The 15,863-nt window shown below is 52.4% G+C and overlaps 5 protein-coding genes across 5 annotated transcripts; 3 read left to right on the forward strand and 2 right to left on the reverse strand.

Moving 5' to 3' along the window:
* Positions 1-176: 176 nt before the first annotated feature.
* On the forward strand, positions 177-5,126 carry COCSUDRAFT_52242 (RCC1/BLIP-II). The gene is made up of 13 exons (XM_005652183.1): positions 177-435; positions 518-580; positions 770-865; positions 951-1,035; positions 1,135-1,208; positions 1,315-1,360; positions 1,659-1,823; positions 2,262-2,399; positions 2,685-2,791; positions 3,247-3,452; positions 3,939-4,041; positions 4,299-4,431; positions 4,851-5,126. The coding sequence occupies exons 1-13, from the start codon at positions 307-309 to the stop codon at positions 4,934-4,936; spliced, it is 1,431 nt and encodes a 476-aa protein (XP_005652240.1). The 5' UTR covers positions 177-306; the 3' UTR covers positions 4,937-5,126.
* Positions 5,127-5,708: 582 nt separating this feature from the next.
* COCSUDRAFT_32076 (hypothetical protein) lies at positions 5,709-6,281 on the reverse strand. The gene has a single exon (XM_005652184.1). The coding sequence runs from the start codon at positions 5,936-5,938 to the stop codon at positions 5,780-5,782; it is 159 nt and encodes a 52-aa protein (XP_005652241.1). The 5' UTR covers positions 5,939-6,281; the 3' UTR covers positions 5,709-5,779.
* Positions 6,282-6,367: 86 nt separating this feature from the next.
* COCSUDRAFT_39290 (alpha/beta-hydrolase) lies at positions 6,368-9,212 on the reverse strand (the record flags this gene model as incomplete). Its single annotated transcript, XM_005652185.1, has 7 exons — positions 6,368-6,610; positions 6,914-7,087; positions 7,424-7,600; positions 7,900-8,006; positions 8,290-8,578; positions 8,639-8,974; positions 9,150-9,212. The coding sequence occupies 7 exons, from the start codon at positions 9,210-9,212 to the stop codon at positions 6,368-6,370; spliced, it is 1,389 nt and encodes a 462-aa protein (XP_005652242.1).
* Positions 9,213-10,454: 1,242 nt separating this feature from the next.
* On the forward strand, positions 10,455-13,765 carry COCSUDRAFT_83463 (hypothetical protein; the record flags this gene model as incomplete). Its single annotated transcript, XM_005652330.1, has 10 exons — positions 10,455-10,550; positions 10,647-10,730; positions 10,867-11,097; positions 11,333-11,462; positions 11,691-11,824; positions 11,966-12,055; positions 12,398-12,604; positions 12,979-13,139; positions 13,346-13,490; positions 13,652-13,765. 10 exons carry the CDS (start codon positions 10,455-10,457, stop codon positions 13,763-13,765), a joined length of 1,392 nt encoding a protein of 463 aa, XP_005652387.1.
* A 412-nt stretch (positions 13,766-14,177) lies between these two features.
* Positions 14,178-15,806, forward strand: COCSUDRAFT_52243 (hypothetical protein). Its single transcript, XM_005652186.1, has 6 exons — positions 14,178-14,429; positions 14,557-14,650; positions 14,737-14,850; positions 14,949-15,091; positions 15,281-15,375; positions 15,484-15,806. Exons 1-6 carry the CDS (start codon positions 14,324-14,326, stop codon positions 15,637-15,639), a joined length of 708 nt encoding a protein of 235 aa, XP_005652243.1. The 5' UTR covers positions 14,178-14,323; the 3' UTR covers positions 15,640-15,806.
* Positions 15,807-15,863: the final 57 nt, after the last annotated feature.

A 15,863-nucleotide genomic window follows, 5' to 3' on the forward strand; every position in this document is an offset into this window, starting at 1 on the left:
CGTGGGTGTGTGTGTTAGTGTTGGGTTCCGAGATCAACTCCGCAATGACAGGAACACCACGGTAGACAAACAAATGACTGAGTGGCCAGCTCAGCAAGTGCGTTCCAAGCTGAATGCAGAAGGATAGAGAAATTCGTGTTCCCTCAATGATGTTGTGTCTTTTTTGAATTTGGGAGGATAAGTGGCACATTCGACACAACTGTGCTGTCTTTGGGGAAAGGATAAGGAACAAGCAGTTCTAATCGTTGAATATAGCATCGAGCTGCGATTAATATCAAGGCTCTTCATCAGATTCATCTTCTGACAATGGCGGAGGAGAAAGCACTCGAGAGCAGTAGCACATTCAAGGGGGGTGAAGTACTATTTGCTGGCGGCACTGACTGGGGGTTCATCGGACGTAATCTGGGCGGCAGCAAGAAAAAGGGAGACGCTGATGTGAGACTGAATGCTTTTGCCAGACATGGAGAAGGTTTTTTATCCGGATGCATGCTTGACATTTGCATTGTTACAATCGTAGGATGCCGGTCGCGCGGAGAAGTTTCCGAACTTGGTCAGCCCTGTACGGCTGAAGAGCCTTTTGGTAAGGCCTTTCGGGAAACGTGTATTGCACAAAGAGTATCATCGAATTGGTGGTATTATCTCAGAGGAATCCAAACTTATCGAGCTCTTCCTCAGTGCCCATCACCTGAAGATCATCAAATCCTTGTGCACAAGGACAGCTGGATGGTCCGCCACGATGGCATCTTGATTTATAAGTGGTGACTCGCAGGACGTGAAGGTACAATTCATCGCAGCTGGAAGTGCATCTTGTCATTGCATCATTGGCGATGTAGAGGGCAGGTGCTACACATGGGGCAGGAACGAGGTAGGCGGGCCACTCTTCATTGGTGAAATTCTTAGGCTCTCTAAATCAGAAAATAAATTCCTGATCATGGACTATGGGGGCGCAGAAAGGCCAGCTTGGTCATGGTGATTTGTTGCAACGCAATATACCCACCATCGTGGATGGGCTGAAGAATGTGAAAATCGTTGGAGGTAAGTCATCACTCCGACCAGATCTTACAATGTTACATAACATTTGCCACCTGTTGTAAAACTTCCCAAGATGAGATAGCGGTTGATGTTGTGGCTCAGGCGCTGGAGGCAAACACCACACAACAGTGGTATCTAGCGATGGGGAATCCTACTCCTTTGGCAGCAATAAGGAGGTGAGCTGCCATCTCATAAACACAACAAAACTGCTGTCAAGACACATCAGACGCATGATCTTCACATAATGACATGCATGGGCTGATGTAGTTTGCTCTCTCGTAGGGCCAATGTGGCACGGGGACCTTGAAGAGCAACCCAAAGAATGAAGGTAAAGTCTTACCTCATCCTCCTCTGATGGTGCTGAATGACCCATTTTGCTGTTCCCCTGGCTTAAGAAAGCATCCGAACTCAGTTGACCAGATCACCACAAAACCCACCCCTGAGGGCATCCCTGTGCCTGCTGGCTGTGTGAGAGATGACCTTGATGCTATTGGGCATGCATATGACTGGTGGAGGAAGTGCATGAGTCGAGAAGACTGGAAGGCAACAGTCCAGGTCCTGCTCAACATACCTCGTGATCCAGGACCTGAAAATAGTTGGAACAATAACAATGATTGTGTCTGCAGAGCTGCTGCAGTCGCCAGTGAAGGCGCTGGTTTCCGGGTGCACGGCAGTGGCGTGCGGCGCTGAGTTCACCATGTGGCTGTGTGAGGGCAAGCTCTACAGCGCCGGCTGCCCCCAGTACGGCCAGCTCGGCCATGGCACCGACCACGAGTACAACGCCAAGGACTGTGCGTCCCCTCACGCCCTGCTACTTGTACTTCAGATGCATCTGTCGTCTGCATGGTTGCTTGAATGTCTTATTTACAGGTGTCAGTGGCAGTCCCACTAGATTGTTAAACATATCCCCTTCTGTTGCATGTGCTCTTGGCAGACTAGCATTTGTGCGTGCTTGTTCCCTGCACCTGGACTTGGGCCTACTAGGGTCTGTGTCTCTATCCTCACTCCCCACTGTGCCTACCTTTGATGCTGCGCACAGCACTTGTGAACAGCCGTGCAGCTGTGCGATTGAACCCTGATGCACCCTGTCGCTTGCTGCACTTCATGGAGGCATCGGATCAGAGTGCATGCTGAGATTAGTGAAGTGGCAAGAATGCCATAAGAAGCAGGATGACTCTGTGCATGTGGTCATTGGGGCGGTTGTTTGAGGCTGGCTTGTGTGCGCGCAGCCTCGGTGAAGATCATGTACGCGGCGCAGCCGACGCCGGAGCTCATCAAGGGCCTCTCCGACAAGACCATCCGCGTTGTCGCCTGCGGCCACAACCACACCCTCGCTCTGGACGACGCAGCCGCCGCATACACCTGGGGTGACCGCCTGACATGACCTTCACCTGTTCTGGCATTCACCCACTCGCTAACACTTGCTGAGGGTACTGTAGCTAAATAGATTTAGATGTAGTACCCCTGACATCCGTGCAGTCTTGCGACATGCTGACCAGGCTAGTTGCCTGAATCATTTGGGGTTTGGAGCGGCTAAAGCCTCCTAGGACGGGGAACTTTCTGTCTGCATTCTGGGTTCTGCAGCTGGAGATGGGAATGACACAGCATTTTTACCTAAAGTTGCTGAGGTGGTTCTGTGTTCGTCCGAGCAGGCAATGGGGGCTATGGGCGGCTGGGCCACAAGGAGCAGAAGGATGAGTTCTCGCCCAAGCAAGTGGAGGTTCTCAAGGGACGCATGCCTGTTGACGCCAACTCCCCGGTGAGCCCCAATCTCGAGACAGTATTAGACGTCTCTGAAATACCTTCTCTCCCAAATTGCCTGTGAGCGCCACTCCTGTAAGTAATGTATTTTGTCTCTGAAATACCTTTTCCAGGTAGCAGCTATCACTGCAGCCATGGCACTGTAGATGAGTTGACACAGCTGTGTATACAGTGCCTCCAAGCTGTGATCAAACCAGCAAGTGCATCATGCAGCTACTTTTCATGCATGATCACCATAACGATATTAACAAATATCAATAAAAAGTTTTTGAATTTTTGATGGGTGCCACAAGCTGTGCCTGAGCAGTGCGCTGGCTGCAAGCCGGTCCTGGCTTCCTATATTGGGCTGCTTGAAATTCTCCCACACCTTTGACTACGAGCCTGCTGAGCAGTTGCGGCAGAAGCCTGAAGCTTCCTGTCTTGTCTGATGTGTCATCGGTGACTCATTGCCAGGTGGCGTGCGGGGCGACGAGCAGCTTCTGCACGATGATCGGTGAGCAGCTGGTGTCCTGGGGCAAGCTCAAGGCCAGCGGCGACAACACCATGTACCCCAAGGTCGTCTATGAGCTGGCCGGCTGGAAAATCCGCTCCATCACAGCCGGTGCCTACACCTTTGCTGCCGCCGCCACCGGGGACACAGACATCTCCACAATCACCTGGTGAGGACCCTCTTTGACCCCCAGTGCTAGGGGTAATTGACGGTACAATTGTTGTTGTCGTTGTATCAAGAATCCTCAAGATTTCCTTTTTTCAGATGCAGGCATTGCAGTGCAGCAGGGCAGATTCCACAGCAGGGCCTAGCATAGTTGCAGCATAAGAATATTTCCTGCCCCTGCATTGTGTCCCTAGCAGAAGGCTGCGTTCTTCGACCCTGCACTTGCCCTCTATGCAGAACCCGCAGAGCCCCGTTGTGTATTGAAGGGATGCTGTCCTCTGCCATAGTGTAGCTGCCTTACCTCTCTGAATGTTGCCTTGGGCATGCTATATGCTCAACAGAACATCCCAAGCAAGTAACGAACATTACAAGGTCTGGTGCCGCCCTTTGCACGTACCAGCTCATGCAGCAGGTTTCAGTCCCCGATAACAGTGCCTTTGTAAGGTTTACATTGAAGAGGGTGCTGAGGAGGGAAGCTATTGGCGCACAGGGGCCAGGCGCAGCACGGGGAGCTCGGCTATGGGCCAAAGGGCAAGAAGTCATCAGCCAACCCTGACAAGTGCATGGCGCTGGAGGGCGTGCACTGCCACCAGGTCTGCTCCAGCCACATGTGCCATCACTACACTACATAGCACATACATTCAAACCTCTAGAAAGGCCCACTCGTCCAAGCACACCCTCGTCTTAACCCCACTCCTCTTGAAGACAACCCTGGGATTGTAAAGAGTATTCGCTGAACATCTCTCCAGCTGCTGTCACTCGTGTATGCTGCCCAGGCCTTGGCAATTTCTACTTCCTGACGTGCAGATGGTTCAGCACAAAAGGGTCAATGAAATTGTTCTGCCCACAGGTGGCGATGGGCATTGGGTATGCGCTGTTCCTGGTGGACCCGGAGCACCCCAAGGTGAAGGAGCTGGAGGTCTTTGAGCCTGCAGAGGCCGTCAGCCAGGCAGTCAACCCAGAGGCTGATGCCGGCGGCAAAGGTGAGAGCTCTTGGCACAAACGCGAAACGCCATACTCCCCATGTGTGGCGGGCATACGATTCCAGTCCCCTGAGAATTTTAGGATTTTAGGGTCGGGTGAAGAAAAATAGCAAAAGTAATCCCCTTTAGGTTAGATATAGTCCTCTTGGGTCTTGCCTAGTCTGTCTGCAGAGTGTATCACGTGCCTGCATGCTGTGGTGGTCTCCGCTACTGCCAAATCTCTCACCCTTGCCAATGTGAGACATGCCAATGCGAATCAGGGGTGTGGGACAGCACCCCGTGATAGGGCTATGCCTGCGCAATCAGAGTGCAGAGCTTTGGGCAGGGCTAATATAGTGATACCAGAATTTAAGGCAGACTGCAAGACTTACAACGCAGTGCGAGCGCCGTATTTGAGGGGTCTGTGGTTTGGGGAGCAGGGGCTAAGGGCAAGGCGAAGGCCGGCACCAAGCGCAAGGCGGAGCCTGCAGCAGGCGGCGCAAAGGGCCGCGGCAAGAAGGCATGAGCCAGAGTTGCTGCCTCGCAGGAGGGAAGATTTGGCAAACACTTGCATTTGCAGGAAATTGCCTGAATTTCAAGATAAATTAAGATTGCTCTGCGATATCTAAATTTCCGTAATTGTGGCGGGTTGCATACTTATTGTGGTGTTCAGACAGCATGTGAGGTGAGATCCTTGTACCCAGACACTTACATTGTGATCAGCTAAGTCCAGCACTGCTCGCTTCTCAGGCATCACAGAGGGAAAGGAGAGCTCATTACACATGCATGTCATATGACAACATGTGAATCTCATGTGCACGATCAACCTTCTTTTCCGCCTTGTCAACACCCAGGATCAGGCCGCCTCCATATCCATATTAATATTTCAAGGCTGGCAAAGACTGTTGGGAACAAAATGGTGCCCATATTGAACTAAGGGGCATGCGTGCACCTTGCCTTTCTGTGCCAAGACCATCACGTTACTTCCGAGTGGAAAAGCAAATCTGCACAAGCCAAAGCCATAAAGTCTGGGGAGTCTGGATACATCACGTGTACACATGTGCCGGCTTTCGTTCGGTGTTCTGTCTAATTGGGGCGAGCCACTCCTTCTCAAGAGGATTGATGGAACTTTGGACCCTCGACAGAAGTTTGGGAACCTTTCAGCCCGTGATGCAGTTGTATGGTCTTTAAAAGCCACAAAGGGCTTGCTGCCGACATGGACATTATGGTACTTTTTTCTTGCTTGTTTGATGACAGCCCGCCTCCGGAAGAGGCTCTGACAATATCCAAAGGGCTCTGACAAGCAGTCGTTACACAGCACCCACAGCGCCACCGAATCAATTAATAATATGTTAGTGTTGCTCAGCTGTTAAATAAAATTGTCTCCCGCACCTTGCAACAGAATGCAGATCTCTCGTGCATATGATGAGTTCCATCCATCCTTCATAGTCAGCTGCAGACAGCTATTTTTCCTTTTCGCACGATCTTGGTTGCTGCGGCAATAGCCGCATCTAATTCTGGTGGCCATTACACCCTCGCTAGCAGGAGATTCTGTGCTCAAGGAAGGAGCCTACAAAAGCCCCTGACTATCCTTATTACTGCACACTAATCTTGCCAGGTTGGCAGCAAGAGTGTGCAGACAGGCTGCAGGCAAAAGGATCCCATACATCCTACCCCTTGCTGGACTTGCGCAAGCATGCCACTGGCAATCCAAGCAACACCCACTCAACCATGGGCTCGGTGCTCAGAACTTATCAGCCAGCCGGGGCTCTGTTTCAGGAGATCATATGAATTCCTATGTGTTGACGTCAGAGACATGGCAGTACAATTGAATTGACCGCCCACCGCCAGCCGAAACCCACATATGTAATTCTCTGGCCTTTAGTAACCAGACACCTCTAGGTGGGTCACTCATCATAGCCGTGCATAGCAGGCATGTGCGAAAGGCCCAGAAAAGCTACAATAAGGGCGCAGTGGCGGCTTGCAGGATGCCTTGCGCGATGGAGGCAGGCCGGGTGAGCATCCCCTGGTGATCTCCGGTCACGCGGATGACTGCGGCCGGGCCGGCGCCGTCTTGCAAGCGTGCAGCAAAGTCGAGCCAGCGATTGGTGCCCAGCAGGAGCGACACATCGTCCTGCTCAAAGATGAAGAACTTGGGCTTTGGCGTCCTGTAGAAGGCGCCAAAGTCTGGTTGCTCCAGCTGCGCGCACAGCACACCCACTCTCACCCCTTGCACCTCAAAAGACAGCCCTGACGCTCCTGATCAACGCATGAAGCTACTGATGGTATACTGATGGATATGTACTGATGAAATTCAGACACATCCACCACTGGTCAGAAGTAATGCGCAGAAGGCAGATCACGAGATGAAGGGATTGCTGCTGACATGGTTGACGACTTATTGGGCTGCAATCTCAGGGCAGTACATCACGCTTTCGGTTCACGCATTGCATGTTGCAATCGTAGTCTTGCGCTGATGCAAGTGATCGGACGCTGCCAATACCTGGGGGCCTGCAGGCTCGGGCACAAGCATTTTGTAGGTGTCAACCGCGAACGAGTCATTGTCCTTCTCCAGGGTGATCATGACTTCCTTCCAGGCCTGCAGGTCCACCGCTCCAAAGGGCCACGACAGCGGCTGGGGGAAGCTCGGGTATGTAAACATCAGTGAGAAAAACAGCTGCACAGACACACACCCTCTTATCAGCACATCCCTATGCTGCCCACTCCCCAAACCGTGCTTCTTTGCTTACGCAGGTCACACATGTAGCTCTGGCCATAGGAGCCATCATCTACAGTACCAAAAATGGTGACACCATGATCACCGCAAGTGTCATTGGGCGGCTCACTAGTCCTGGTTGCATTGCCTGTCAGAATGGCCACGCTGGCAGACAAAGCGATGTTTGACAGTAAGGGTGGTCTGTAGCCCCTGAAGGCAAGCAGGCACTGGTGTACATTGCTGCGCAGACACGTCAAATTCAAAAAATTGAAAATCAAATTTCAAAAGCAAGATCACCTGCGCGGGGCCGACAGCGTTGCTGATGAATGACTCGCCGGACTTGAGCACGACGGCGTTGAGGAAGCATGCGCGGCTGATGCGCTCGGGCACCTGCCCCAGCAGCAGCTGCAGCCAGACTCCCGACACCGAGTGCGCCACCACCACCGCATCCGTTATGGACTCCGCTTCCATGTACTGCATCACACACACACAGCTTCCTTGGCACATCAAAGAGACTAAAGGAATTTGCGTGCCTGTACAGGCATGACTCCTGCACAATGGCATCAATCCCCAACGATATGGTGCAAGTGCGGGGAGTATGCCATTCTGGGGGCATTCTAAAGCAGAGACTGCCGTGCATTCAGCCTCGGTCCTCAGTCATACCATATTATGGAGCTCTTTGTGCAGTGAACGTGTGGTGCATGAGAGGTCACTGCCCCAGTGTCTCTGCCGCTCTCCGGCATATCATTTCGGTTGCCTAGAAAGGGGCAAACCTGGATGATGTAGTCTACATAGTCCTGCGCCTTGAGTGTTCCCTGGTCTGGCGACCACTGCGTTCCCGGCTCGTGGTACGGCAGCGTCGGCGCATACACCACATACCCTGCACATTTGCCACATAACCACCCCTTCAGACCGTCATCCACCCCTGACATTGCTCTGCATTACTGTCCACAGGGACAAGCTGTGGATGTCTTGAGCATGCACATAATACCCAAGATGTGGTGGCATCAACAATACAGAGTCCATTGAGCACGCTGTCACCCCAGGTGTATCTGCTTCCGAGGCTGGTGCTTAATCGTTGGTTCAAAATTTGGGCATGTGCTTTGCATTCCTTTAATTCAAATTATGCTGTAGAGATGTTGAATGAGTAGGGAGAGCTGCACCTGCATCCTGCAGCACGCCGACGACGCCGCGCGAGGCATCCACCCCGGGGTAGCTCCAGGCCCACCCCCCCTGCGCGCCCCCATGGATCAGCAGGATCGGGGGCTTCGGGGAAGCTGCGCGCACAGCTGCCAGCGCCTCGGCCTTGATCGTGTCCTTTGACAGCGCAGCTTCCTTCACCTCCGACTGCTGCGCCAGCTGCGCCGCCGAGTTTGCCCTCACCTTCCTCGCAGCGCTCTTGCGTGCTGCGGCCGCCTCCTTTAGTGGCTGTTGCGTGCCGTCCTCCTGCTGCTGCAATATAGCGCCAGCACCCTTTTGTGTACCCCCACAGCCTGACCCGGTTTGCTGCACCGCCGCCAAAATGGCGGTAGCTTGCGCGGCCGGCTGATCTGCCGTCTGCTGCTGCTGCCTCTGCTGCCCCTGCTGCTGCTGCTGCTGTGGGGTGGTTTGCAGGGGTTGCGAAGCAAAAGCCGAGGGAGAGAGGATGTCATCGGCCGGTGCTGGCTGGCTGGGTGAGTAAGTCGCGGTGGCGGCAAGGGGTGATGCGAGGCTGGGGAGGGTCGCTGCTGGGAAGACAGACTCCTGCAGGTCGCTCAGGCCCGCGCTGAATATCATGTTATCCACCTCGGCTGACAGGAGAAACCTGCCCTTTCCGCTGACTGCCCCATCTGTCAGCTCTGACAAGACCTGCAGGAGCAGAACGTTTAAGCAAGTGGGCTTCTGGATACTCTGTGGTTTTGGACAGAAAAAAATCACCACATCTGTTTGTTATTCAAGATGCATATGAAAACTCGACTATCATATGTCCACTATCCACTCTCATTTTCAGGAGAAGAAGACACACTGTCAGACCGGGTCTTACCGGAGCCCAGAGACTGGCGATGCACACGCTGATTAGCGCCAGCACGGGAATTGTTTTCTTCATCGTTGATTTCTCCATCTGAGCTTACATAGGCGCGCTGATGTGCGCACACTTGCTGCACCCCACTGCGCCGTGCCCTCGATCTGGAAAAGACTTCGCCCGAGCGTATAAGCACAGATGGCACAGATCGCTTTCAAGTCTCGATGGAAGCAATGTTACAAGCGCTGTTTGACTGATACTGGCCGCGATTACAGATATTGCACTTATAGGCACTTTGTATATAGCACGATCTGCTTGCACGTTAGACCGCCATCGGCTTGATGTCATCACATCGTCGAGGCGTTGTGACGTTTGGATAAGTTCTTATCATTATTACACTATGATAGTTGCCGTGATCGGCGAGCATCACATGCTAAACAGACACAAAGAGATAACCCGACACCCGATCTGCTCTCCCGTGACTAGACCAAACAGGACGACTGAGGGTTGATGCTGGGCCTCTTGAAGTCAGATTTTGTCATAGATCGTATTCTGAAGACATGATGCCTCTGAAGATGGCCGTGCTGTTGGTACGATGCGTCGTCTTGATGTCGGAGCATAAAATCCCCTAGGGAAGATACGCGCAATTTTTAAAACGTGCGCCTCGTCAGAAGTTGCTCTCGGAAACCCAACTGCTCGCGGAACATTGCGGAAAAGTTCTGCGTTGGATGTTCCTCAGTAGACGTTTGGTCTGTGTCTGTGTATCACATCGAAAGTACTTGTATATTTCCTTGCGAAGCAGTGTGAAACGAACCCCAACGTCAGGACTCAATTCGTTGTCAGAGCTGTTTGGGTTGTTGGGGTGTTGTGAAGCTAGACCGATTTGATTTTAAAGTCGCGTTCTTTATTCTCAATCCGGTTCCCCACAGTCATTTCCTCAGGTGTGCTTCTACGTCGTGATCAGTACAGTAGCTGGCAGATACTAACGTCTAAAAAGTGCCTGATGAATGAATTCCACCATCTGAAACAAGATGTAGATGAATTGAGGATCATGATATTCATAATAAAGTAGCATCCACCTGCAGATGCATCTGATCCATTGTAATTCCTGAAAGAGCTGTTGTCCCAATGCAGCCAGTTGCAGACGGTCGACATTTAGTTCATCAGGCCCAGCCAGCTCTCAAGTTCATGATCTTACCTGGAATATGAAGGGGGCCCTCTGCTAGGGGCGGTAACGTCCCATTGTGTCACAGGACTGGGAGCTCCTAGATGACTTCATATCACAGCTTGTGTGCCGGATGATGCTGGGCAGAAAGGCCCGAAACGATGCAGAACGAGCGATGCACATCTTTCAGGCAGTTTTCACCAGCAGCTGCCGCATTGGTTGCCCTTCTATGTGCTGCTCTGCTGGTAGCCTTGCAGGTGACTCTCTATCTGGGCAGATCTCACCCCACACATTAAAATTCACCCTTCATGTGAATCTGTGACAGTCGGCCTGAGTGTTTCTGTTTGTGACAGGCACTTGGCGACCCAGAGCTGCTCTCTGCACTCATGTGGGGGAGTGCAGTGCAGGATAAAAAAGCACTTCACCCCCATGGCACGGTGAACTCCACAAAATTGCAATTGTCTGCTTTATAGAGTCCCTGACGCCGCCACATTGCTCAAAGATTACCAATCTGTGCAGTGCAAACACTCAGTTGCAAATAGATGAGGAGGCAAGCATGATTGCATGCTGCAGGCTGCCACCTTTGGAGTACAGGATGTGAGCACGGTGCACATGAACGAAGTGAAGAAGGAAGCAGTGTCACTTGATGGAAAGGGCATACTGCTGGCGCCGGCCCCTAATTTGGCGGCTCCAGCTGCGCTGAAACACAAGGAGAAGATGGGATTTATGGGGGTGAAGGTTGCATCAGCTCCTGCCCCTTCCCTGGGAGCTAATAGCACTGTTACGGGGGATGCAGTGCTCGAGGTGGGAATCTCAGAATGTTCCTGTATCTCTGACCATCCCCGCAGCGCATACTCAGAATGTTTGGCTACTTAGAATGTTCGGCTGCTCAAGAGAGAAGGGAGCATTTGCACAGCAGCCCGAAGAGATGATGAGAGCTGAAGAGATTTGGGCAAGGCTTATGTGTCAACATCACATGATGCAGAGCGGTGTGGTGTAGTGTTTGATCAAAAGGTCTGAGATACCTCTTGTTTTGCAGGAGGTTGATGGGACAGAGGTGGTATACACACGGGTGGCTGCGCCCAAAGCGGTGCTATTGCTGTTTCACGGCTGCTCACACTCTGCGCTGGACTGGGGACGCAAGTCAGTCACCTGTCCAGGCTGCCTAGGTGAGTGACCACATATCTCCCCCAACGATCAGTTCGCAATTGTTGCGATGGATCACTCCGCAACTGTTGCGATGAGATGCATGCCTTGCCATGGTTGATCCTTGTGCACTAAAGCAAACGCATGGGCATCTTTGCATGCAGATATGCTGCAGACATCAGGCTTCTGTGCTGGGAGTCATTCTGTTCTTAAGTCTTTCTGCGCTGTTCTAAAGGGGCGAGCATTTGCAGGTTTGCCGGAGGAATTGGCGATAGTCCGGAGGGCTGTTGCGCGCAGTTATGTGCCGGTGGCTTTCTCTAGCTCGGATAAGGCCAATCGCTGCTGGGACGCCCAGTGGCTGGACAAGTCTCTAGACATCCCCAATGTGCGCCCACACATGGCCCCCCGTCTTTGCACCCACAAAGACTCAATTCTGACGCCTTCCTTGGAAGATCGTTGCGGTCATCCTCACTGATGCACTCTGGGATGACGCACCTAAACAAGCAAGTGGCTTGCGGTTGTGCAGGTCAAGCAGACATTTCAGAAGCTGGCAGCGAGGGAGCGGTGGGAGAAGCTGCCTGTCTATGCCCTGGGCGCCTCCTCAGGCGCATCCATGGTGACCACCCATTTTGCCCTTTGGGGCTGAGACCCCTCAACATTGTCCAATCACTGTCGAATTGTCAGTCTTCCTTTGTACAGCAGTCCAGTGTCCTGTCTAAAAGCAGCCCTCGGGCAATGCTCCAACCATTCATTCTGCAGCTGTGGCTTCTCGGGGTTGCAAGATTGCTTGGAAGTAGGCCACTGCCTACCTCTCACCTGCATCTGTCACTAATCAGGCTGTGTGGCGTCATGACCTGAGAAATCGACTCCCCCACTACCGAAAAGGTGCCAGAATTGCAAGCATCTGGTGCTGGGCCACCAAGACAAGGGATAACGAGGCCATGCGCGCTGCATGCAGGTGCTGTTTCTGGCGATGCGCATGCCACTGGACGGCATAGTGCCGCAGATCATGAGCCTGCCGCCTCATATGCTGGAGGCCAAGCCCACGGACCCTGCTGCCGGCAAGAGCTGGACGTACCCGCCAGTCTATTTTGTGCACATGGAGCTTGACCGCGCCACCGCGCAGCGAGTCACCGCTGACATCAACGTCCTCAAGACCAAGCAGGTGCTGCTCTTGACTTCTGTCTGTGCAACATGGCTTCGCTGATATCGCATGCAGCACCACATGTATTGAAGATGATCGTGTTATTGTCATCCTTGTCTGCAGCATTACTATGGCGATTTGTGGGAGCAGGGGTGCAGGGGGCACGATATGCTCCCTGCACCCCAGATCTAACATTGCTGGCATGCTTAGAGATACCTGCATTGTCATGCTGACTCGCCGCACCAGATACTGGATACCTTCCAGAGATTCAACAGGGCATGCAGGGGAAGAGTGAACCAGAGAGTGGTAGGGGGATCACTCTCTGTCTGCTGGCCTCTTTGGTAGACTAAACAGTGCTGAGTTATTGAGGGCTGAACCTCAAGAGGAACGTGCAGGGGGCGTGGGTGACAGAGAAGCTGATACGGCCGCGGCCGGTGTCGGCTGAGCTGTTTTTGAGGATCGAGGGAATTGATGTAAAGACGGCAGAGGCCGTGCATCAGACGCTGAAAGCGGCGGAGCTGCTGAACGCCACAGACTTCCTCAAAGAGGACCCCAGGTGGCCTCCTCTTTCTGCTCCAATGATGCTAGGAGGGTCAACACTTGTAACAATCTTGAGAGACCACCCAGAGATCTTTGGGCACCCTCTTAAACAGCACAAAAACGATGCATGGTCGATGTCATGGGATTGTCCTATTTCTAGCTGCGATTACCATATTTTGTAAACAAGCACTGAATTGCCTTGTCATGCTGTTGCTCTGATAGACAGACTTCCACCAAGTGGATGCCAGCGCTGAAGGCCATCCCAGGCCTGGCAGGGATCAGCCTGGAACCGGAGAGCTCACCCATGTTTGAGGAGCTGAATCTGGCGTGGGCGCGGCATGAGCTCATTTCTGATCACCTTGATGAGGTCAGACGTTCCCTCTTCATGCCTGCTGTGAACAAACACTACATGCATAACGATGGCATATAGCATGTTTTTTAGAGCTGAGATTCGCGATCAGCTGGTTTAAATATGCATAGCGCTCCAGGTGCATTTGAGTGTGGCTTGACTTGTTTCAATGGGTGCAGGTTTTGGACTGGCTGGATGCTAGACGGAGAGATGGCAGCGCAAAGTTGCTTGCTCCCTTGAAGCCCCGGAGACTCCTCAGATATATGTTGAATGATGATGATTCTCTGCGCTGAACTGGCAAATAGGTGCATGCTTGGACATTGAGCATGCCCCTATCCAGCAGCGAGAACTTCTGAAAGTGTTCATGAATTTCCAAATTTATGGGTTGTGTCTAGATCATCCAGGGATGATGATGACTATGATCATGCTAAGGACCGCTTACGTAATCCACGGGTAGAATTTGAGAAGTGATGCATTTGATGCAATGTGATCTTCTTGAGCCAAGTATCCCTTGTTCTTGCTGCTGGTTAACACTGTAATTTCAGATTAGAGGACGGATTAACGGTATTGCTGATGTCAACATCAAAGGGTCGAACGAGCACGATAAGTATACTTACGTGATACGGTCACGTGATTTCGGCATGGTATTGAGGAACCTGGGACATCTAGATTCAACAGATCGTGCAAAGTAGTTTCTAAGGAGGCCTCAAACTTATAAATATTTCTTACCCGCGGTTGGGGGCCCTGAAGGTCACTGGTGGTTCGGACCCATCAAGCATTGACCAGCCTTTGCGCAGTGTCCCTGTCAGCATACATCTACTGTTCGAGCATCTTATCAGCAATATACAGAAATGAAGGGTAAAAAATTGAACCATCCGCTGTCTGCGCGCATCAAGAAGATAATGCAGGCAGATGAGGATGTAGGGAAGATAGCGCAGGCTACTCCCGTCCTCTTAGGTACGGATCTTATCGATGTGCACAAGCAGAATTGGCTGGGATAAATGCGCAAGCCTGCCCGCACATACCTTACCCATGCAAAATGGCTACAGCATGCATCCATATGAATCTCTACAATGACGAGCAGGTAGAGCCGTGGAGCTTTTCTTGAAGCAGCTCTGTGATGGGGCTGTGGCCATCGCAAACTCTAAGGACGCCAGGACGCTATCTGCAGCTCACTTGTAAGTCCTGGCTAGGATACAGGAGTGTTGCATACTGTCTGATGACCTGCTAATACAGAGCAACGATCAGTTGCATCTGCTTGCAGGAAGGCATACGTCATGTCGGATACCACGATGGACTTCTTGAAGCAGACAATGGCCAGCGCCCCAGATATAGCAGCTGAAGACGAGGAGCCTGCACCCAAGCCCAAGAGGAGGAGGTGAATGCACATTTGCTGCCCTGCACAGGTTGCCATTGCCTGCACGTACGGATTGCCGCATGGTTGCCTTGACTTGCTTTCTTCTTTTGGCAAACCAGGAAGACTGCAGAGGAGGGACCTGGCAGCCCCAAGCCCGGCCGAGGCCGAGGCAAGAAAGCAGCTGCGAAGCAGGAGGACTTTGAGGAAGCTGAAATGGATCTCAGAGAAGCCGCTGCAGCAAATGCGGAAGATGCACCAGCTGGTGAGCTTTGGTGCACGCTTTCAGGGCGAGTCAGGGCAATGACTGGATGAGCGAGCCAGTCCTTGCCCTGAACTCTTCTGTCACCGGATCTCAGCTCAACCAATGACCCTCTACACTGCGGATCAATCAAGTCAAGGAGTCAATGCAATCCGTCCCCCGCGGATTGCTCACCGCGATCAGGATGTGCAGGTGTGAAGCCAGAGGACGTGTCCACTGCAGAAGTACACAATCCCGAGGGGCACGCTTCTAGGGAGGAGCCAGCAGCTGCAGTGCCACCCAAACAGGCAAGTGTTGTTGGTGCCAAAACCACCTCCTCTGCTGGCAGGTCTGGCAGTCATGATGAGCCACCATTGCCGGTGCAAGTCGCTGACTTTGCTTCTTGAGCCTTCCAGGAAGATATTGAAGCAGGCGGAGATCCTGCAAGCGGCACAGAAAGTGCCCAGCCAGTGCAGCCAGCGCTTGCAGCAGCTCCCTTGCTTCCCATCGGAATCCCAGCAGCTGCAGCCGCCACCATCGCCGAGGAAGATGATTATGATGACTTTAATTGAGCGCTTGGAGACAGGGGTGAGGCAGCATGCTGCCGAGGGAGCAGAGACACTGTCAGCTTACAGGTTTGAGAGTGTGTGGTCTGGAATTGCGTATGTAGCATCATGGTTGGATAATCTGATCGCCTGGAGCGATGTGGATCAAGCTCGGTTGTAAGGGACACCTACATATGATCAAATAATCCAATTGAGTCAGTGGGCACTTGATCAGCGGCTTTATGATGAAA

The sequence above is a fragment of the Coccomyxa subellipsoidea genome (assembly GCF_000258705.1).
Source record: "Coccomyxa subellipsoidea C-169, whole genome shotgun sequence".
NCBI lineage: Eukaryota > Viridiplantae > Chlorophyta > Trebouxiophyceae > Coccomyxaceae > Coccomyxa > Coccomyxa subellipsoidea.